This window comes from Chiloscyllium punctatum, chromosome 2 (assembly GCF_047496795.1).
Source record: "Chiloscyllium punctatum isolate Juve2018m chromosome 2, sChiPun1.3, whole genome shotgun sequence".
Classification (NCBI taxonomy): Eukaryota; Metazoa; Chordata; class Chondrichthyes; order Orectolobiformes; family Hemiscylliidae; genus Chiloscyllium; species Chiloscyllium punctatum.
Window position 1 is genome coordinate 132,459,215 of NC_092740.1, and position 22,051 is coordinate 132,481,265.

The window sequence follows — 22,051 nt, forward strand, 5'->3', positions numbered from 1 at the left end:
ATTTGCTCACTGAGCTGGAAGGTTCATTTTCAGACGTTTCGTCATCATACTAGGTAACATCTTCAGTGAGCCTCTAGACGAAGCTTCCAGCTCAGCTAGCAAACCTATATTCACAACCTCATCCTGAGCTACAAATCTTCTCAAAGCATGCTAGGATTTATGACTATTTGGAAAAACATAGCATGGCTTTGTGAGGGGCAGGTTGTGACTCACAAATCTTATTGAGTTCTTTGAGGAGGTGACGAGACAGGTTGACGAAGGCCATACAGTGGATATGGTGTATATGGACTTCAGCAAGGCATTTGATGAGGTTCCCCATGGCAAGCTCGTTCATAAAGTCAGGGAGATTTGTCTGTCTGGATTCCGAATTGGTTGGCTGACAGAAGGCAGAGAGTGGGTGTAGATGGAAGGTATTCTGCCTGGAGGTCAGTGGTGAGTGGTGTCCTGCAGGGCTCTGTTCTTGGACCTCTACTCTTTGTAGTTTTCATAAATGAATTGGATGAGGAGGTTGAGGGGTGGGTTAATAAATTTGCCGATGACACAAAGGTTTGAGGTGCCATTGATGGTATCGAGGGCTATTGCAGGCTGCAGCATGACAGAGACGGGATGCAGAGCTGCGCTGAGAAATAGCAGATGGAGTTCAACCTGGACAAATGCAAAATGATGTATTTTTGAAAGGTTGAAATTGAATGCTGAATATAGGATTGAAGACAGGATTCTTAGCAGTGTGGAGGAACAGAGGGACTTGGTATTCCAGTGCATAGATCCCTCAAAGTTGCAACCCAAGTGGACAGGGTTGTTAGGAAAGCATATGGTGTTTTTTCTTTCATTAACAGTGGGATCGAGTTTAAGAGCGTGAGGTTTGCTGCAGCTCTACACGACCCTGGTGAGACCACACTTGGAATATTGTGTCCAATTCTGGTCGCCTATTATAGGAAAGATATGGAAGCTTTTGGAGAGGGTGCAAAGAAGGTTTACCAAGATGCTGCCTGGACTGGAGGGCTTGTCTTCCGAGGAGAGGTTGACTAAGCTCGGACTTTTCTCTCTGGAGAGAAGGAGGAAGAGAGGTGACCTGATCAAGTTATACAAGTTAATGAGAGGCATGGATAGAGTCAATAGCCAGAGACTTTTCCCCAGGACAGGATTGATTGGCATGAGGGGTGGTGGTGAAAGCAGAGTTATTAGGGACGTTTAAGCAACTGCTGGACATGCACATGGACAGCAGTGAATTGAGGGGTGCATAGGTTAAGTTATTTTGTTTTAGATTAGGAATAGTCCTCGGCACAACATCGTGGGACGAAGCGCCTGTTCTGTGCTGTACTTTTCTATGTTCTAAAATATAGGACAATCACATAATCAGAGATGAGAAAGATTGGAAGCAATTTTCCCAAAGCTATTCTTCTGGTTGGGGTAGTTCCTACTGGCAGGAAGTATAAGGCCAAGGGGAGAAAATATAATGGGCATAGATTACAGTTTACATTCTACAATAATTTGTAAGAACAAACCATTTCAGAGCTATGAAATTCTGTTTAGTTTATAATTAATTAACCACACAATATTTGATAGAGATCCCAAATCAGGTAGTGTGCTGCAGTTGTAACATAAGGGAATTGTGGGAAGTATTACAATCCCAGACAAACATCTTCAGCAATTCAGTGGCAGATGGGGTTTAATTTAAATAAATGCGAGGTGCTGCATTTTGGGAAGCAAATCTTAGCAGAACTTATACACTTAATGGTAAGGTCCTAGGGAGTGTTGCTGAACAAAGAGACCTTGGAGTGCAGGTTTATACCTTCTTGAAAGTAGAGTCGCAGGTAGATAGGATAGTGAAGAAGGCATTTGGTATGCTTTCCTTTATTGGTCAGAGCATTGAGTATAGGGGTTAGGAGGTCATGTTGCGGCTGTACAGGATGTTGGTTAGGCTATTTTTGGAATATTGCATGCAATTCTGGGTATCCTTCCTATTGGAAGGATGTTGTAAAACTTGAAAGAGTTCGGAAAAGATTTACAAGGATGTTGCCAGAGTTGGAGGATTTGAGCTATAGGGAGAGGCTGAATAAGCTAGGGCTGTTTTCCCTGGAGTGTTGAAGGCTGAGGGGTTACCTCATACAGGTTTATGAAATCTTGAGGGGCATGGATAGGGGAAATAGACAAGGTCTTTTCCCTGGGGTGGGGGAGTCCAGAATAAAGGGCATAGGTTTAGGGTGACAGGGGAAAGATATAAAAGGGACCGAAAGGGGCAACTTTTTAACACAGAGGGTGGTATGTGTATGGAATGAGTTGTCAGAGGAAGTGGTGGGGGCTGGTACAATTGCAACATTTAAAAAGCACCTGGTTGGGTAAAGGAATAGGAAGTGTTCAGATGAATATAGGCCAAATGCTGGCAAATAGAATTAGATTAGGTTAGGCATGGGCGAGATGGACCGAAGGGTCTGTTTCAGTGCTGTACATCTCTATGATTCTATGACTCTGTGCATCTTGAGGAAATGTGGGTCAGAGTTGTTGACCTGAATCCTGAGTGCGGATCTTGTGAGGAATCAAGAAGACGATAGGTTACCTGAACCCTTTGAGTCAGAAGGTAGTCATACTGTTGAGGTAGTAGTGCAAATCTGATTATTGGTCATATGATGGAAGGTGTAACTGAAAGTCTGCTAAATAAGGAGACTCCAGATGCCATTTCTGGAGGAGCTTTAACATTTGCCCTTTTCAAACAGTTACAGTGTTCTCATTGCTTGTGCGAGTGAGGACAAAGTCTACAGGGTGGATGAACAAGCTGAATAGCACCAAAATACAGGAAACCTGTGGGTAGTGAAAAGAAATGTTGCGGTGATGGAATATTTTTGGGAGGGGAAGAATGGTTCCTGCCTGTCACTAAACAAATAAATAAATGCATGAGAGTATTCAGGAAGTAATAAATCCAAAAGTAATATGAGAAATGCTGAGGCTGTTGTCAGCAGAGTAGGCCGGGAGGAGACAGAATTCTTAACAAAGTCAATGGGGTATTAGTGATGAGGTGATACTAGGAAGAAAAAGATACATATCCTGTATTTGTGTGAAGCATTCACAATAAATAATTGAGTAATAGTTCATGTTGAAAATATTGGTTCTGATATCATAGACATTTTAAACAAAGAATAATTTGGTAATATGAAAAAGTATTGCTTGAAAAAAACACACTTTGTCAAAACATTTCTAAGGGGAAAACAACATTTATACCCAATGAGAGGAGAGTTGGTTGGGAAATTGACTGGGGAAACAACAGTGTAGTGGTATTGTTGCTACGTGTGTAGTCTAGAGACTGAGGTAATATTATGAGAATCTGGTTCCACATTCCACCATGGTAATTTCACAAATGAATCAAGCAACAACTTGACATAGTCATACTCGAGGAATTGTGTCGGTCTTCAAGACTATCACATAACTCATTATGTCATGACCTATTGGCAGAACAGACACAGCACAATGGTATACAGTCAGGAGCGAGTTGTCCTTTGAGTCTTTAACATTGAGTCTGAGACACATGAAGTCTCATGAAATCAGATGAAGAATCTGGGATTACCACTCAATTCCCTTCCCTCAGTAATGAACCAGTACTCCTCCATGTTGAACACCACTTGGAGGAATCACTGAGAGTGGCAAGAGTGCACAATGTACTCTGGGTTGGGGTAAGGTCTTTGATTTCTGTCACCATGCAAGGCACAGCAATACTATTACTTAGCAAGTTGGTCACGTCCTAAAGCACATAGCTGCGAGTTTGCTGCAAGTGGTGAGGTAAAAACAAACTTGACCCCATCCTCACCCATTTGCCTGTGATGATGTGTATCTATCTATCCATGATAGTGTCAATAGGAGTGACCACCACACACTCTGTGAGGAGATGAAGTTCTGTCTTCACGTTGAGGATACCCTCCATCATATTGTGTGGCATTATCATTGTGCTAAATAGGATGGATGTTGAACAGATCTAGCAAATCAAAACTGGACATCAACAATGTGCTGTGTGCCATCAGGAGCAGCAAAATTCTATTCCAATACAACCCGTAACCTCCAGCGTATCCCCCACACTATCATTGTTGTCAAACCAATTCGGGTTCAAAGAAAGGTGCAGGAGTGTATGACAGGAACAGCATTAAGCATACTTGAAATTGAGGCGTTAGTCTGGTGAAACAATAACACAGAATCATTTGTACATCATACAGCATTAGCAGAGAGATAGATGGAGCTCAATAATTTCACAGCCAACCCTGATCAGATTTAACATCTGTGGCCCTGAGTCATCCAGTCCTAAATGTTGGCAGACAACTAAACAAGCCACTGGAGGAGGAGGCTCCACAAATATTCCCATGCTTAATGATGAGTGATCCCAGAAAATCAGTGCAAAAGAGTGCATTTGCAACAATCTTAGCCAGAAGTTCTATTCCTCCAGAGGTTCACAGCTTTACAGGTGCCAAACCTCAGCCAATTCGATTCACTTCACGTGATATCAAGAAACAGCTGAAGGATTCTGTGAAGTGTGCAGGCCCTGACAAAATTCTGTCTACAATAAGTACTACAGTCTAGCCTTACCCTGCGTCAAGCTGTTCCAGTGCAGGAACAATGTTGGCATGTATCGAGCTATGTGGAAAATTGCCCAGATATGTCCAGTATGCATGAAGCAATGCAAATCGAACCCAGCCAATTACCAGTTTATCAGACTATTCTCAATTGCCAGTGAAGTGATAGAAGGAGTCATTGACAGTAATCAAGGAGCATTGCTTAGAATAACCTTCTTACTGGCTATCAGTTTTGGTTCCACCAGAGTCACTGCTCCTAACCTTGTTAAGAGCTAAACTCCAGAGATGAATGGAGTGTTTGCCTTGACATCAAAGCAGGATTTGACTGACTGTGGCATCAAAGACCCTCAGTAAAATCAGAGTCAATTAAAATTGGCAGAGGAGCAGGAGAGATTCACCGTTAGTTGGAGTTATACTTTTCACAAAGGAAGATGGTTGTCATTAGAAGTCAGCTATCTGAGCTCCAGACATCACAAGAGGACTTCCTCATGCTAGTGTCCTAAGCCCAACCTTTTGTATGTAGATATATTGTGGCTATTACAGACCAGTCCGTTAAACCTCATTGATGGGTAAGCTTCCAGAGACAATTATTACAGATGGTATTAGTTGAGATGTGGAAAACAAGTGGGTTGATTAGGAAGAGTCAGCCTGGATTTCTAAAGTGGAAATTGTGTTTGGTTTGCTGAAGAGGTATCAAAAAGGTCGATGAGGGTAATGCTGTTGATGTGGTGTACATGGATTTTCAGAATGCAAATGATATAATGCCGCACAACAGATTGTGGGCAAGGCTAGAGGTCGCAGAGTAAAAGAGTCAGCAGCAGCTTGGATTCAAAATTCACTGAGTGGTAGGTAACAAGAGAGTAATGGTCAATGGATATTTTCAGGCTGGAGGAAGATTTGTAGTTGAGTTCCCCAGATTAGACAGTGGGAACCTTGCTTTTCCTGATGTGGATTAATGATCTAGATCTTGATGTGCAGGTGACAATTTCAAATCTTGCAGATAATACAAAACCCAGGAAGAATTGCAAACTGTGACAAAGACAGCATAGAACTCCAATAGAATAAAGATAAGTTGGTGGAGTACGCAGATAGTTGACATGAATTTCAATGAAGAGAAATGTGAGATGATACATTTTGGTTAGGACAACATTGAAGTAAAATTTAAAAAAGGGGGTTCAATTCTTAAGGGAGTGCAGGACAGAGGTACCTAGGAATATATGTGCATACATCGTTGGAAGTGGGAGGATAGGCAGAGAGAGTAGTAAGTAAAGTATACACTATCTTTGCCTTTATTAATAGGGGCATACAGTACAAATGTGATAAGGTAATATTGAACTTATACAAGACACTTGTTAGACCTCAGCTGAAATATTGTGGACAGTTCTAGTTGTGAATGCATTAGAAAAATTTTTTTTTGGTAAAGAAGCGATTTTCAAGATCAATTCCAGAGATAAGAAACTGCAATTATAAAGATGGATTATACAAATTATGACTGTTCTCCTCGGAGATGAGAAAGCTAAGATGAGATCAGATAGAAATTTTCAAAATAAGGAAAAGCTGCCCCCCACTTACAAAAGGAACAAGAATAAGAGAGTATCGATTTAAAGTGATTCGTAAAAGAAGTGAAGGTGATATGAGGAAAATCCTTTTTCACTCAGTGAGTAGTTTGATTGTGGAATGCACTGCTTAGAAGTGTGGAAGAGTTGGATTTAATTGAGCCATTCAAACAGGTGTGGACAGTTATTTAAATAAAAAAAATCTACAAAACAATGGGAAGAAAAGCAGGAAATTGGCACCCAGTATTGATGCTCACTTGAAGAGCTGGTACAGGGACGATAAGCTGAATGGCCTGCTTCTGCACAATAAGACTTCAATGATTCTGTGAAGAGCAGATCAAGTCTAAGAAACCTGCAGTGTATGTGACTCACCTCCTGCCTCCTCAAAGCCTGTCCACCATTTAAAGGCACAAGTCAGGAATATTCTCAACTTGTCTGGTTGAGTACAGCTTCAATAACACCATCTCAGACAATTTACACCACATCCACAAACCTTCATTCCCTCTACTACCAATAGAGTTAAGAATGTAAAGAATCACTGCAAACATTCACCAATGCACTTTCCAAACCCATCACTATCCAACACAAGGACAACAGATGCATGGGAAGGCTACCACCTGCAGATTCCTCTCCATGCCCTCACCATCCTGACTTGGAAATAAATCACTTTTCTTTTAATTCCACTGGATCAAAATCTTTGAAGTCCCTCCCAAACAGCATTGTGGGTCCACCTGCACCAAATGTTATTGTTATGGGTTATGTAGCTAACATAAAAAGTCGAGGGTTATATGAAATAAAGAGAAAAAGACTGATGAAGTTGCCAAAATAGTAGCAGACCTAAGGATTGTAAGGACTTTAGAATACAAATGAAGTCCAAGAACCTGATAAAGGGAGAATGGAATATGGAAGTTAAAGGGGAGGAGATAACCTCATGGTATTATCGGTAGACAATTAATCCAGAGACACAGTTTACGTTTGGGGGACTCAGATTTTAATCCTGTCATCAAAGGTGGTGGAATTCAAATTTTTTTTAAAATCTGGAATTAACTAATGATGACCATGGAACCATTGTCAACTGTCAGAAAAAAACTCATCTGTTTCACTGATGACCTTTAAGGAAGAAAGCTGCTATGCATACTTGCTCTCGCCTGGATGTGACTCCAGGCCCATAGCAATGCAGTTGACTCATAATTGCCTTCTGGGCAATTAGAGATGGGCAGTAAATGTTTGCTGTGAGGGAGATGACGAGTGCATTTGGATAGACTTGATAAATGGACAAGAACATGGCAGGTTGAATATTATTTGGAAAAATGTAAGGGTTTTCTACTTTTTTACTTTGATGGAAGCAACAGATGTACAGATTATTTCTTAAATGCTAAGAGATTAGCAAGTGTACATGTACAAAGGGATCTGGGTTCCTCATTATTCCAATGCACTTGGAAAAGTATGCCGATGCTCACGTAACACGACCTTTGTCGGTCACCACAAAAGTTAACGATTTAATCAAAGTATGTCAAGTCCCTGATCTACCTGCCTGATGGAATCAGGTTAACAGAAACACTGACAGGTTCCTGAACTTAACAAGACCTACTATTTTTTACATATAAGTAAACTCTCATCATAAGCAGGCAGCTTTGAACAATCAACATATCACTCTATTAATTAAAAATCTAAGTTCCTTTTAAAATTTCTGCACAAATATACAGACATATATAGACAGACAAAAGACATTGGTTTATAGGTACAGGAAAGGAATATTGGCAAATATAGTTCAATAGCATCAGTTCACAGTGTCCATTGAGGTATTCTTTTCCAGGATTTCCTGTTCTTCAACCTTCTTTCTCCAGGTCTTTTCACTTCCTCACAGGAGGCACAAGATAATTATTAGACCAACTACAAAGTAGCTACTGATTATGGTCAACAACTTACAGTAACTGACTGTAGAAAAACTGGCTTTCTTCAGGTTCCAGGTATTTTTACTGCACAGAGGGAACAAACGCACACAACTGCTCCAAGCAGTCTGAAGGCTTGCCTTGAGATCATTCACACCCACAAATGTACCTGAGGAACAATAATATTCCCAATGAGGGGCTGCAGCACATGTTCACAAGATTTGTTCCTGAGTTGGTAGGCATGTCCTACGAAGAGAGATTGGGGAATCTGGCCATGTATTCTCAAGAGTTTTGAAGAATGAGAAGTGACCTCATTGAAACCTACAGAATGCTTAACAAGACAGATAGGTTAGATGATAGTAAGATGTTTCCCCTAGTTGGTGAATTTGAAACCAGAGGACATAATTCCAAAATAAGCAAGAAACCAACTAAGACCATGGTGAGAATTTTATTTTGTTCAGAGTGTTGTGAATCTTTGCAATCCTCTACCACTGTGGAAGCTTAGTCATTGAGTATGCTTAAAGTCAAGGTTAACAAATTTATAAATACTAACAATGTAAAGGAATATGGAATGAGTGCAGAAAAAAAGGCACAGGAGTAGATGAATGGTCACGATTAATTAAATGAAAGAGTGAAGCAGGCTCAATAGGCTGAATGATCTGTACTCCTGCTCCTGTAATCCTGGAATTTAGAAGAGTGAAAAGTCATGTTATTGAAACTTAAAATTTTTAAGGACTTGACTGGATAGATACTGAAAGGTTTTTCCTCAACTGGTGTGTCAATCTCAGAGTAATTAATTAGGCATTTAAGACTGAAGCTGTGAAGCAAGATGTGGATGCTCAGTTGTTGAGGGTATTGAAGTCAGAGATTGATGGATATTTGGATATGAAAGATATCAAGGGAAGTGAGGGTAGTACAGGAAGATTCTGAGGTAGAGGATCAACCATGAGTTTAGTAAACGGTGGAATAGGCTTCAAGGTTCAACTGATCATGTTCTGTTTCTATTTTGTATGTGAGTACATACTATGATATATGCCCTATGGACAGAAAGCATCAACCTACAAATGGAAAGGGGAGACAATGAAGGCTTACCATCACAACTAGGGTTTAGAAAAATGTTTATGTATAGTATGAAGAAAAGGATGTTTTAGATTGACTCTCGACCACAAATGTATAAATACTTTCAGTTCGAAACGGAATTTTAACATAGTCGCCGTCCTACATATCATTCAATCATTACAGCTCGGAAGCTAAATAGCTGTGTTGTACCTCAAGGATGTATATATCTGTACTGGGATTAGGGAAGCCACTAAGAACCTCAGGTTCAATATTGATATTCATTACTAATACATGCAAACTCACAAGATATAGACTCTCATTTTGAGCCTTAAGCTACTGCTCTGAAAGACTATATTGCTCTTACCCCATTTAGATTCAGAATCAGAGGACTATATGTCGGCATAATAGATATTCTATCTTACTGTGATCTCTGCACATCCTAGATTTCTAAGCAAAGTAGTATCAGAATTCTGTTTCACTCAGTGCTACCTTTTAACCCTGCTCCATACAAGTCTAACGTTTCACCGATGTTAGTCAGATACATTTTGTTTCCGAATATTACTCAGTTCGTGTCTCCTGAGCCTAAAACCAAGGCAGGCATCGCAGTGATCAAGCCAAAGCATTCTACACATGCAACAGATAAAGCACATTAACTTCAGTTAGGTGGCACTCAAAAGATAACTGCAGTATAGCTGCTTGTGTGACTATCCATACACACATATGCACCATTCCCAATGAAAAATCTTCAGATTATTTAGAATTATGCTCGCCTAATTTCAAATGTGTGAGAAATCTAGTATAAATGCATGTATCATATCCAATGCTGAATGTCATATAACAGCATACTATAATAATTTTGTTCATCTTGGCCAGAGATGACATCTTCAGTTAATGCAGGTTTTAGGCTCTCAGCTGACTGCAAAACCTGATATATAGCTGTATCTGGAAGCAAATAACAAACTGACCTTAAGGATGATTTTCTTTATTCATTTGCTTTCGGTTCTTATTTTTGGCCATTTGTGTCTATGTCTGGCTTTGGCTTTGTTATACCATTATGAATCAACTCTTGCCACATTCTCCTGTAACAGGCATTGTGCCATAAAGCAATATCTTTTGTGACCCTGTTTTGCCAATGCTCTGTCAATGTAGCATTTATATTTTTATGCTCAGTCATTTCTGTAACAATTGAAATGCAAGTATTCTGATGCTTTAGTAAATGAGAAGTTATATGTTTGATTTTTATAAAGGTAAGGATACTAACTGAAGAAGGTTCTACCAGAAAGGCACTTACAGAGTCACTAAAGCAAAGACTTAATGTTGTGACAAAAGAAAAATCAGCCTATGAGGAAATGCACCATAAAACCACTGGAGAATTGGACAGAAAGGTAAGGATGGTTGTACTCCTGCCGAGTTAATCAAGATGTAGTACCAAGATGTTGAATTTGAAATTTGAGAGCGATCACCTACATAATATTATGACAGAGGCAGATTATAGTTATCTTTCGGTGATGAATTTGGAGCCTGAAATAAACTTAATGCAGGGCAATCCTCTGCTGCAAAACCTTGTCTGATTTGTAAATACATAATTGAATGAATCCATTCTGATTATCATGTAATTGAAAAAGCTTCGATTTTAACCGTTCAATACTCAAACAAAAATTGCTGTTGTCTTTATGCTAAGGCAAAGTCTGATTGAAAGTTTTTCTAAATTGAAACAAAACTTGCCTTGCATCTCTTCAGGCTACTTGCCAACCTGAAACCACAAAATCTCATATCTACTCATAAGTCTGCAACATCTCTGGTAGAACTCACTGGGAAATTGTCCCAACTAGACTGAGCCACAGTTCACCCCAGCCCTTTCTAATAGCTTTGTCAGGGCTTATGGACCTCAACGATCCTTTAAATCTTGCAGGGAGTTGCCATTTCTCCCCAACCTGGGGCTTGGCATTTGACAAGAGACTGTTAGACTGAGCATGGTAAGGAATATCTGTCTCCAGATGGGCTGAAGTGAACCTACCAGATGTGGGATAGGAAAACCAAAGGACACAATTTGGAATGAATTAAATGAAATTAGTCTGTCTGCATAGGCTTTTAGAATGAATTTGTGGGGCTTGGCACAGGAACCTGAGTGGATCTTTCAACTGACTCCTAACATGCTACCACTATAACCTCCTTATTTATCCTTAATGACAATTCCTGTTATCTTTATTCACTTAACTAACTTCCCGTTCAAAATATGTAAATTTGTGCTGCTACCTTTTGGAAATGGGAGGAAAGGAAATGGATAAGTCTGGTACTCCATTGGAGCTCATAATAGATTTTGAGTATGTGACAGATTTATTCTTTTGCAGACCACATTATCACAATGTGCCAATTGGGTGTTTGTAAATGTGTTGAAACAATAAAACATACCATTAATAGAGTGCTCATCACAAGTTCTTCCACGTATCTTAATTTTCACAACCCGAAAAACATTTTAGATTCTCACTTTCTCTAAAACGAGCAATTCAAACATACAAAAGAAATTCCAAAAGGAAATACTGTAATATTTGCAGTTATTCGGAAAGATCAGAAGAATGGAATTAATTGGATAGCTCTTTTGAAGAACCAACACAGGCACAATGGCCAAATGGCTTCCTTGTTATGCAAAGAGATTTGTAAAGGAGTGGGATTCCACAACATTTTGTGACTGCCACCCTGTTGCCTATAACCATTAAAATCATTAAGTTTGTAGTATAGAATGCTAATTTTCTCTGGTATAAGGTGTAATAAAATCAAAGCCATGTGCTTTATCATCAAAAAGAAAATCCTGCCTTATTGAAGTCTGACATATGGGAGTTTCTTCCCAAATTTGATTCTTTCTGATTATAATATAATCTTTTCGACATGCATAATGTAGTTTAACAAATCTTCCCTTTTTTTCACCTTAATTTTCACAAATTTGCTAACATTTTTCTGTCAGCCCATTTGTTTTGGATATTTTTCAAACAGCCTCTGTATTATGCACAGTTATGGTCAAGTGTGACTATACAGTTGCCTCAAATGCTAAAGGCTGCATGGATCCTGAGTTTGATGCTCTGTTATATTTCCAATCTTTAATGCATTTAGGGGTCTGTTGTTCTCCATACAAATTGTTCTTGATTTGTTTTATATCTATGCATGTATCACTTGCATTATTACAGATTGTCAGCATAATTCCTGCCATTCAGACCTTTTTTCTAACAATTGCTCACTCCACAGCATGAGTATCAAACTTATTGATGTTCGTAATGATTAAATAATTCAATAACCGCTGGAGAAGCATTAAAGGATTGTTATTGCAAATACATTGTGGTTCCCTGCTATGTTTTTGATCTTTCTCTTCAAATCATACTCTTGAAAACTACACAATCAAAAGCTATATTTTCATTTAATTGGAAGTTAATTAATCGGGCAGAAAAGCAAAAAGAGGATCACCTTTATTGTCTTATTACACTTTTAATCTTTCTACTTATGATTCATCAATATTGTTGCATGTGTGTTACTTAAATATTTATCTTACATGCATGTCTGTTTTCTTTCCATGAATTCTAGAATCAGAAACTGAATGATCTTAAAAAGAAAATGATTGAGGCTGAATCAGCAATGACGGAACTGGAGTTAGCAGCATCACAACAGATGCATGGACTGGCCATGCAAAGTGAACAGGCTCTAGCAGGCATTCAGAAGAAACTCACTGTTGCTAATGAAAGAGTGGATAAATTTATTACATTCATAAAGGTAATGTTCTGATGGAATATCACAGACTTACAAAATTAAGTTTCTCTCTTCACAAATGCTGCCAGACCAACTGAGTATTTCCTGCATTTTCTGTTTTAATTTTAGATTTCCAGCATCCTCAGTATTTTGTTTCTGTATTAATGTAACTTGCTGCCTCCATGATTGAAGCCATAGTGCATGTTCATTTTAATAGATGTAGGTATAAACCAATTTCCAGTTTCTTTGGAATTACCACAATTAATGTTATGTTTCGTTCTAATATTAATATTCTTACAACTGAATTCAAGTATCTCAACAGAGTTGCTCATATAAAATACATCAAGTATGAAATCAAAATTTCACAATTTGAGTTAAAGTAAATACTTTTATAAGAACACATTATATTAGCAAAAAGGCTTGTAATTGAAGCTGTTCTTTCACTTTGTGATGGTTGAGAGCCATAGTGTTGATGGTTTGTTGACTTAAAATAATGTAACCGTCCATAAACACTTCTAATCAAGTCAATTATTCCCCACATTCAACGATGTATAAAGAGCTCAATGACATGCAAATTCATTACTAAAAGACTGTAGCAGTTTATAGATTCATCTTCATTTTTTTTGTTTGAAGGCATACTTGAGATAATTCTAGAAGCTTGTTTTCATTAATTCAGTTATCACATGAAAATAAACAGAAATTTGATGCATTTGTAAAACATAGAGAGAAAACGACTGAGTTTATTTCAGATAAATGGATGCAAGTGATCTATATGAATGCATTAAATCTGTGATGGATAGACTTAATACTCAGGAGTGTTTAATCTTCTCAAATATTGATCATGACTGGGATTTCTTAACAGCGCTGCAAGCTTTCAGTCCCCGTAACTTGAATACTACAGGTTCAATCTTAATGCGCTCTTTTTAACAAGCAGTATTACCAGTGATTAAAGATTTCTGAATGCAGCTGTGCCAGAGGTAGGTATGCGTTGGTTAGAAGAAATGAGAAAGAATGAATTACTAGTTTCTATACTTCTACCTTTCTTATTACCAAAATGAGATGAAAAACATCAAGAGATCAGCTCACTATGTTGCTTTTCAGGAGAAATTTGAGGTAAATTCAGTTAATCTCCATCAGGATTACTTGGCACCTGGGATTTGGTCAAATTGAATCTCCGCACACACCAGGCAGAATTGTGGCAGTGAATATCTATTAAGTAGTAAACAGAATAATAGGCTTGGGTGGCTGTTAATGAACTGGATGGCTTAGATCTTGCTGTTTGGGGGCAGTCTGCTTTGTTAATAGGTAAACCTGGGACTGTTTTGCCCAGAGCTACAGTTATATCTTATTTTGTTGGTAAAGAAGCGAATTCATAAAACTGGGTCAGACTGCAAATGAATATGAAGAAAAGAATTGTTTTCTACTTGAGAATTATTGACTATTTCAATAGTACAATCTATTTTTTAGTTGTCTTGTGAGGAATTTTCAAATGACAGTCTAGTTGGGAAATATCAAGAAATAAAGTTTAATTCATGTTTCACACAATTTAAAACCATAATTTCATAATTTGTTAGACAATTTGCATTATGAGAGTATAAACTTGAGGCATGTTTATGTTCTGTCATTCAACTAGTTAAATAATAAATAAAGCAAATTTTGTGTTCCCCTGAACAATGTGAATGAAATTATTACCTGTTTGTTGTTCTCTGCTGTGCCTTTATGAAATGTCCATTTCCACATCAGTCGTTGTAGGACCTATCAGAATGATGCTAGAACAGGATTGTCCACTCTCTGTCTTTTCAAGACAAGTGAACATTTTTTTATAAATATATGTTGCCACTACAGGAAGCATGGAACTCAAAACAAAAATACAAAGCAATAAATTTATAATTTAAATGAGCAATGATGATCAAACAAAAAGAAAATATGGAGATGAGAACCAACCTCTGATTGGAGGAGCAACTCTTTCAATATATTCTAATCTGTGCTGTACAAAAGGCTCATGGTTTACATGGGACCCTTCATCAAGCCACATTGTGGCCCTGGCCTGCATAGGATATAGGAGCAGTAGGAAGCAAATCAACGCCTCAAACCTGTTTTGCCTTTTCATTAAAACATAGCTAATGTGTATCACAACTCCATTTAACTCCTTCCGTCTGCTGAATTGCCCTTCAAGCTTTAACAATTGGGTTATGGCAATATTCCCTGACTGTCCTCATTTTGTCCAAAAACAGCAAGCTAGCAAGGAGACACCCTGCCTGGGAAGTTTCGATATCTAACCATATTGAAAGAGGGTCCCCTCAAGTCCAAGCACTCACGTAGCATAAAAGCAAGCTTTGTTGGTAGCTTTTAATGTCCAGGAGATCCACTCCCCCCAATCTGTGAGGCAATTGCAATTTAGCTAATTTAATGAGGGGACGCATACTACGCCAAATAAAAGAGCTGAACCAGTTGTTCAGTCTCCTGAATTTTTGCTTATCGAAAATTGGGGGAGTATCCGTATGGGGTGTAATAAACAGGGGAGAATATTTATCTTAATAAGCACTATCTGACCCAACCCACAAGACCAGAAGCGCCTCCCATCTTTGATGGTCTTGTTTGATTTTGTCAAATAATTGAATAAAATTAGCTTTGAACAATTGATCCAGAACTAGAATAATGAATATGCCCAAATACACAAACCCCACCCCCCTTGTGAGCAGTTTAATGGGAATCAACATTCACCCTCAAGACCTAGCACCTTTGGAAAACCACCCATAGGTATAGCCTCTGATTTAGCGAGATTAATCTTGTACTCCGAAAAGGCGCTAAACGCACTGATGCATTACATCAGGGAAGGCACCGAAACTGCTGGATTTGACAAAAAAAGTTCATCGTCCGCATACAACAAAATCTAATGTAATTTTGACCCCACTTTTGGAGCTGATCTATTGGGATCCCTACAAATGGCCTCTGCCAATGGTTCAATCACCAATGTAAAAAGCTCACTACCCTTTTAATCCCTTAACTCAAGAGAACCTATTCAATTTATGTTCTAAAAGTGTGACATTTTTAGAACATAAAACAGTATGGCACAAAACAGGCCCTTTGGCCCTTGACATTCTGCCAACCTTTTATCCCATTCTCAGATCAAACTAACCTACATACCCTTCATTTTACTAATATCCATGTGCCTATCCAAGAGTCGCTTAAATGGCCCGAATGTATCTGACTCTACTACCGCTACTGGCAGTGCATTCAACACACCCACCACACTCTGTGTAAAGAACCCACCTCTGGCATCTCCCCTAAACCTTCCTGTAATCACCTTAAAATTATGCACCCTCATGAGAGCCATTTCCGCTGGGGAGAAAAGTCTTTGGCTATCCACTTTATGCCTCTCATCATCTTGTACACCTCTATCAAGTCATCTCTCATCCTTCTTCGCTCCAATGCAAAAAGCCCAAGCTCCCTCAACCTTTCTTCATACGACATGCCCTTCAGTCCAGGCAGCATCCTGGTAAATCTCCTTGCATCCTCTCTAAAGTTTCCACATGCTTCCTATTATTGAGTTGGCCAGAACTGAACACAATATTCCAAGTGTGGTCTAACCAGGGCTTTCCAGAGCTGCAGTACAAACCCGTGGCCCTTAAACTCAATCCCCCTGCTCATGAAAGCCAACACACCACATGCCTTCTTATCAACGCTCTCAATTTGGGTTGCAACTTTGAGGAATCTATTGACTTGGACTCCAAGATCCCTCTGTTCATCCACACTGCCTAGAATCCTGCCTTTAACCCTGTAAACTGCATTCAAATTTGACCTTCCAAAATGAATCACTTCACACTTTTCTAGGTTGAACTCCATCTGCCACTTCTTAGCTCAGCTCTGCATCCTGTCAATGTCCTGTTGCAACCTCCAACAGCCCTCCACACTGTCCACAACTCCACCAACCTTCATGTCATTGGCAAATGTACTAACCCACCTTCCATTTCCTCATCAAAGTCATTTATAAAAATCCAGAAGCTAAAAGGAATAGGCCATTTAGTCCTGCTGTTCAGTGAGATCATGATGAAACAGCAACCTAATGTTCTAAAGTGAAAGGTGGATAAATATACCCTGACTAACCTTGAACAGTCTGCAGGAGCACTTTTTAATTCAGGCGCATTCCACAGTGAGATAGACAAAGGGGACAAGAGTCAGAGATGGTCCAACACAACTTTATTGAATAATTTAACAAGAAAAACTATATTTATCAGACTACTATTGTACTTTAATTAAACTCTATCAAAGTCTACCAACTGCTTCACAGACCTCTCCAGTAAAAAGTCTTAAGTCTCAAAGTAAACAGTTTCAAATATACAGTAGTTATCTACTTTTGACATAGTCGAAAATCACACAACGCCAAGTTATTGTCCGATAGATTTATTTGGAAATACATGTTTTTGGAGTGCTGCTCCTTTGTCAGGTAGCTATGGGGCAGAATCATAAGACACAGAATTTATAGTAAAAGGTCAAAATGTTATACAACTGATGTGATGATAAGCTTTCAAGTATTCGCTCCACCCTATTCACAGATCCCTAATACCTGTGCTTGAACTGTTGGCTGAAAGAACCAGTAATTCACATTCAATAACACAAGGACAGACTTCCTCAGTCTTTGGGGTAGGCTGTCATTGATTTGAGCTTAGTCTCTTGTCTAGAGCTGGTTGTAGCCTTTGGGTCATCTTACCGAGGTGGTCTCTCTGAAGTTGCCATTGAAGAAGATGCAAAAGTAGAGTGAGCTGGGGCTCCAGATTGACCGTTTTATCCCTCTCTTTGTGCCCTTCTCAAAGATTCTGTGTAATGTGTCCAATATTAACATCAGGCAGGGGCAGGAAGATCGAATGAGGTGCCTACTTCCCATATTTGGAGGTCGCAGAACATGGTTTTGAACCTTCAGCTGTCAAGTGCTGTCCTTATCATGCTGAACTAGGTGCCAACAAGCCTGTGTAGTGTTCTTACAAAGCAGATTCACTGGAGGTGTCAATAATGGTTTGTTCTGAAACATTGTAGCTGTTAGCAATTGGCCAGGCAGTTCCAGACTAGTCTGGTTTTCATGGAAATTGATTGTCTACATGAATATTGTTTGTTCCAGGTTTGCAGATTGCAGAATCCGGCTATGTTTTAATTTGGCTTCCATGTTGCAAGTTTTTATCCATATCCGTGAAAAAAATGTAAATATTTCTGTAACAATCCTGAAGGTCATGGGTCACCTGGCCACACTAATATCCACCTTTGTCTCCTCAACTCAATAATATTTCATTACTGGTGGCATCTCAACAATAATGATTTTAAAGAGTCATCTGTGCCTCGTGTTGAAACCAGTGACATCGGAAGAAAAAGAATGTGTTTCTGAAAATTGTTTTGATGAGAAAGACATAAGTTGAAGAACAGAGGATTTTCAAACTTGTGCTGATAAGTGACAAGGGCATGCAGCCCACAACAATGCCATTGCTGAATCTATCACTGTCAGCATTCAAGGGGTTAACTCAGATGGAAGCTGAACTGGGCCATCCTACAAATACCATGGATTCAAGAGCAAATAAGAGACTGGGAATTCTGAGGTGAGTAACTCACCTGCTGGCTCCCAAAGCCTGTCCACAATCTGCAAGATACAAGTCAGGACCAAGTTGTCTGCTTGAGCAGCACCCCTTCGACCAAATTCATCTACTTTAATGCAAGGGGTATAGTGTGTAAGGCAGACGAACTTAGGGCTTGAATTAGTGCCTGGGAGTATGACGTTATTGCAATCACAGAGACTTGGTTGAAGGAAGGGCATGATGATAGGCAACTAAATGTTCCAGGATATAGACGCTTCAGACACAAAGGGAGGGAAGTAAAAGAGGGGGTGGAGTTGCATTGCTGGTCAGGAATGATGCTAAAGGAGGACACTTTGGAGATCTTGGGTGTTGAGGCATTATGGGTGGAGCTGAGAAATAAGAAGGGTGCAGTTACATTGTTGGGGCTGTATTACAGGCCTCCCAATAGTGAGCGTGAGGTAGAAGAACAAATAGGTAAACAGATTATGGAAAGATGTAGAGGCAATAGGGTAGTGGTGATGGGAGATTTTAATTTTTCCAACACTGACTAGGATGCACTTAGCGTCAGAGGTCTGGATGGGGTAGAATTTGTAAGAAGCTTCCAGAAGAGTTTTCTAGAACAGTATGTCAAAGTCCGACAAAGGAAGGGGCCATATTGGACCTGGTACTGGGGAACAAGCCAGGAAAGGTGGGAGAAGTTGCAGTGGGGGATTTCTTTGGGAACAGTGCCCACAATTCTATAAGTTTTATAATACTCGTAGTTAAAGATGAGAGTGGTCCTAAGGGAAGAGTACCAAACTAGGCCAAGGCCAATTATATCAAAATTAGGCAGGAGTTCAGAAATGTGGATTGGAACACAGCTATTTGAAGGGAAGTTCACATTTGATATGTGGGAGGCTTTCAAAGATAGGTTAAAGATAGTGCAGGATAGGCATGTCCTATTGAAGGCAAAGGATAGGAAGGGCAAGACTCGTGAACCGTAGATGACAGGAGAAATTGTACGACTAGTCAAGAAGAAAAGGGAAGCATACATAAGGTTTAGGCATAAGGTTTACATAAGGTAAGAACAGAACGGGCCCTGGAGTAATATCGGGAAAGTAAGACAAGTCTTAAACGGAGAATCAAGCGGGCTAAAAGGAGTCATGAGATAGCTTTAGCAAGCAGAATTAAGGAAAATCCCAAAGCATTTTATTCTTATATAAGAAGTAAGTGGGTAACTAGAGAAAGGATTGGTCCACTAAAGGATAATGAAGGAAGGCTGTGTGTCGAACCTGAGAGAATGGGTGAGATTCTGAATGATTACTTTGCATCAGTGTTCACTGAGGAGAGGAACATGATGAATGTTGAAATTAGAGATAGAAGTTTGATTAGTCCGCATCATGTTGGCATAAGTAGGAAAGATGTGTTGGGTAGGCTAGAGGTTATTAAGGTGGACAAATCCCCAGGACCAGATGGGATCTATCCCAGGTTGCTGAGGGAATTGAGAAAGGAAATAGCTGGGGCCCTGATAGATATCATTGTGGCATCCTTAAATACAGGTGAGGTGCCGGAGGACTGGAAGGTTGCTCATGTTGTCCCCCTGTACAAGAAGGGGAGTAGGGATATTCTGGGTAACTACAGACCAGTGAGCCTGATGTCGGTGGTGGGAAAGTTGCTGGAGAGGGTACTGAGAGATAGGATCTATTTATATTTGGAAAGGAGTGAGCTTATCGGGGATTGGCAACATGGTTTTGTGCAGGGGAGATTGTGCCTTACCAACTTAATAGAATTCTTTGAGGAAGTGACCAAGTTGATAGATGAAAGCTGAAAATGTGTTGCTGGAAAAGTGCAGCAGGTCAGGCAGCATCCAAGGAACAGGAGAATCGACGTTTCGGGCATCAGCCCTTCTTCAGGAATTGCCCGAAACGTCGATTCTCCTGTTCCTTGGATGCTGCTTGACTTGCTGCGCTTTTCCAGTAACACATTTTCAGTTCTGATCTCCAGCATCTGCAGTCCTCACTTTCTCCTCCAAGTTGATAGATGAAGGAAGGGTTATTGATGTCAAATATATGGGCTTTAGTAAGGCATTTGATAAGGTTCCCCATAAAAGACTAATGGAGAAGGTGAGGTCACATGGTGTGCAGGGTGTTCTAGCTAGGTGGATAAAGAACTGGTTGAGCAACAGGAAACCGAGAGTAGTAGTTGAAGGGAGTTTCTCGAAATGGAGAAAGGTGACCAGTGGTGTTCCACAGGGGTCAGTGCTGGGGCCACTTGTTTGTAATATACATAAATGATCTAGAAGAGGGCATGTTGGTATGATCAGCAAGTTTGCAGATGACACGAAGATTGGTGGAGTAGCAGAAAGCATAAGGGACTGTCAGAGAATACAGGAGGATATAGATAGACTGGAGAGTTGTGCGGAAAAGTGGCAGATGGATTTCAATCCAGACAAATGTGACGTGATGCATTTAGGCAAGACTAATTCTGGAGCGAGTTATACAATGAACAGAAGAGCCTTGGGAAAGGTTGATGGGCAGAGAGATCTAGGAGTGCAGGTCCATTGTACCCTGAAGGTTGCTGCACAGGTGGATAGAATGGTCAAGAAGGCATGTAGTATGCTTGCCTTCATTGGACAGGGTATTGAGTATAAGAGCTGGCAAGTCATGTTAAAATTGTACAAGACATTGGTTCAGCCGCATTTAGAGTATTGTGTACAGTTCTGGTCGCCATATTACCAAAAGAATGTGGATGCTTTGGAGAGAGTGCAGAGAAGGTTTACGAGGATGTTGCCTGGTATGGAAGGTGCTAGCTATGAGGAGAGATTGAGTAGGTTAGGTTTGTTTTCAAAAAAAGGAGATTTGGGGGGACCTGATTGAGGTTTACAAAATCATGAAGGATATAGACAGGGTGGATAGAGACAAGCTTTTTACCAGGGTGAAGGATCCAATAACGAGAGGTCACACTTTCAAGGTGAGAGGTGAAAAGTTTAAGGGGGATACACGCGGCAAGTACTTCACAAAGAGGGTGGTGGACATCTGGAATCCGTTGCCAGCAGAGATGGTAGAGGCAGGCACGGTAGATTCATTTAAGGTGCGTCTGGACAGATGCATGAATCGGTGGGGAGCAGAGGGATACAAGTGCTTAGGAATTGACCGACAGGTTTAGACAATAGATTTGGATCAGCTCAGGCTTGGAGGGCTGAAGGGCCTGTTCCTGGGCTGTAAATTTTCTTTGTCCTAAGTTAAATAATGATACACTCCACCACTGCACCATATGACCTGCAGTATTCAAGAAGGCAGATTACCCACACCTTGTAAAGGGGAAGTAAGAATGAGCGACAAATACTTGCCTAGGCACGAACGCCCACATCCTGTGAAAGAATAAAAATATGTTGGTTTTCTTTATCACTTGTTGCACTTTACTATATCCTCCTCCACGTCAGTATTTCCTTTTCCAAGTTGCTTAGGCTACATTACCCAGGCTGAGCAAATTTACTGAACATCCAAGAAATAGTTGGTTGGGAATTTCGGGTGGAAAGCACTCCAGATAGTTATCTGAGCACATGGACCACGAAGCGCATTGAACAGGAAATGCATTTTGGGTGCATGGCCAAATGAAACATTTGAGGAAATAAAGCTGTCAGATGGAGCAGGCAGGCCACAAACCTCTGTCCCAAAATATTTTAGTCCTGGCTCAAAACAAATTTTCTTTAGCAC

General features: G+C 39.9%; 1 protein-coding gene across 4 annotated transcripts in view; it reads left to right on the top strand.

Moving 5' to 3' along the window:
• cntln (centlein, centrosomal protein) overlaps positions 1 to 22,051 on the top strand; it is a 461,183-nt gene that overhangs the window by 385,573 nt on the left and 53,559 nt on the right. For all 4 annotated transcript variants that reach the window (XM_072589059.1, XM_072589060.1, XM_072589058.1 and 1 more), the window contains 2 exons: positions 10,308 to 10,445; positions 12,634 to 12,819. In XM_072589059.1, coding sequence (XP_072445160.1) covers positions 10,308 to 10,445; positions 12,634 to 12,819 — 324 coding nt within the window. The remainder of the gene's footprint in view (positions 1 to 10,307; positions 10,446 to 12,633; positions 12,820 to 22,051) is intronic.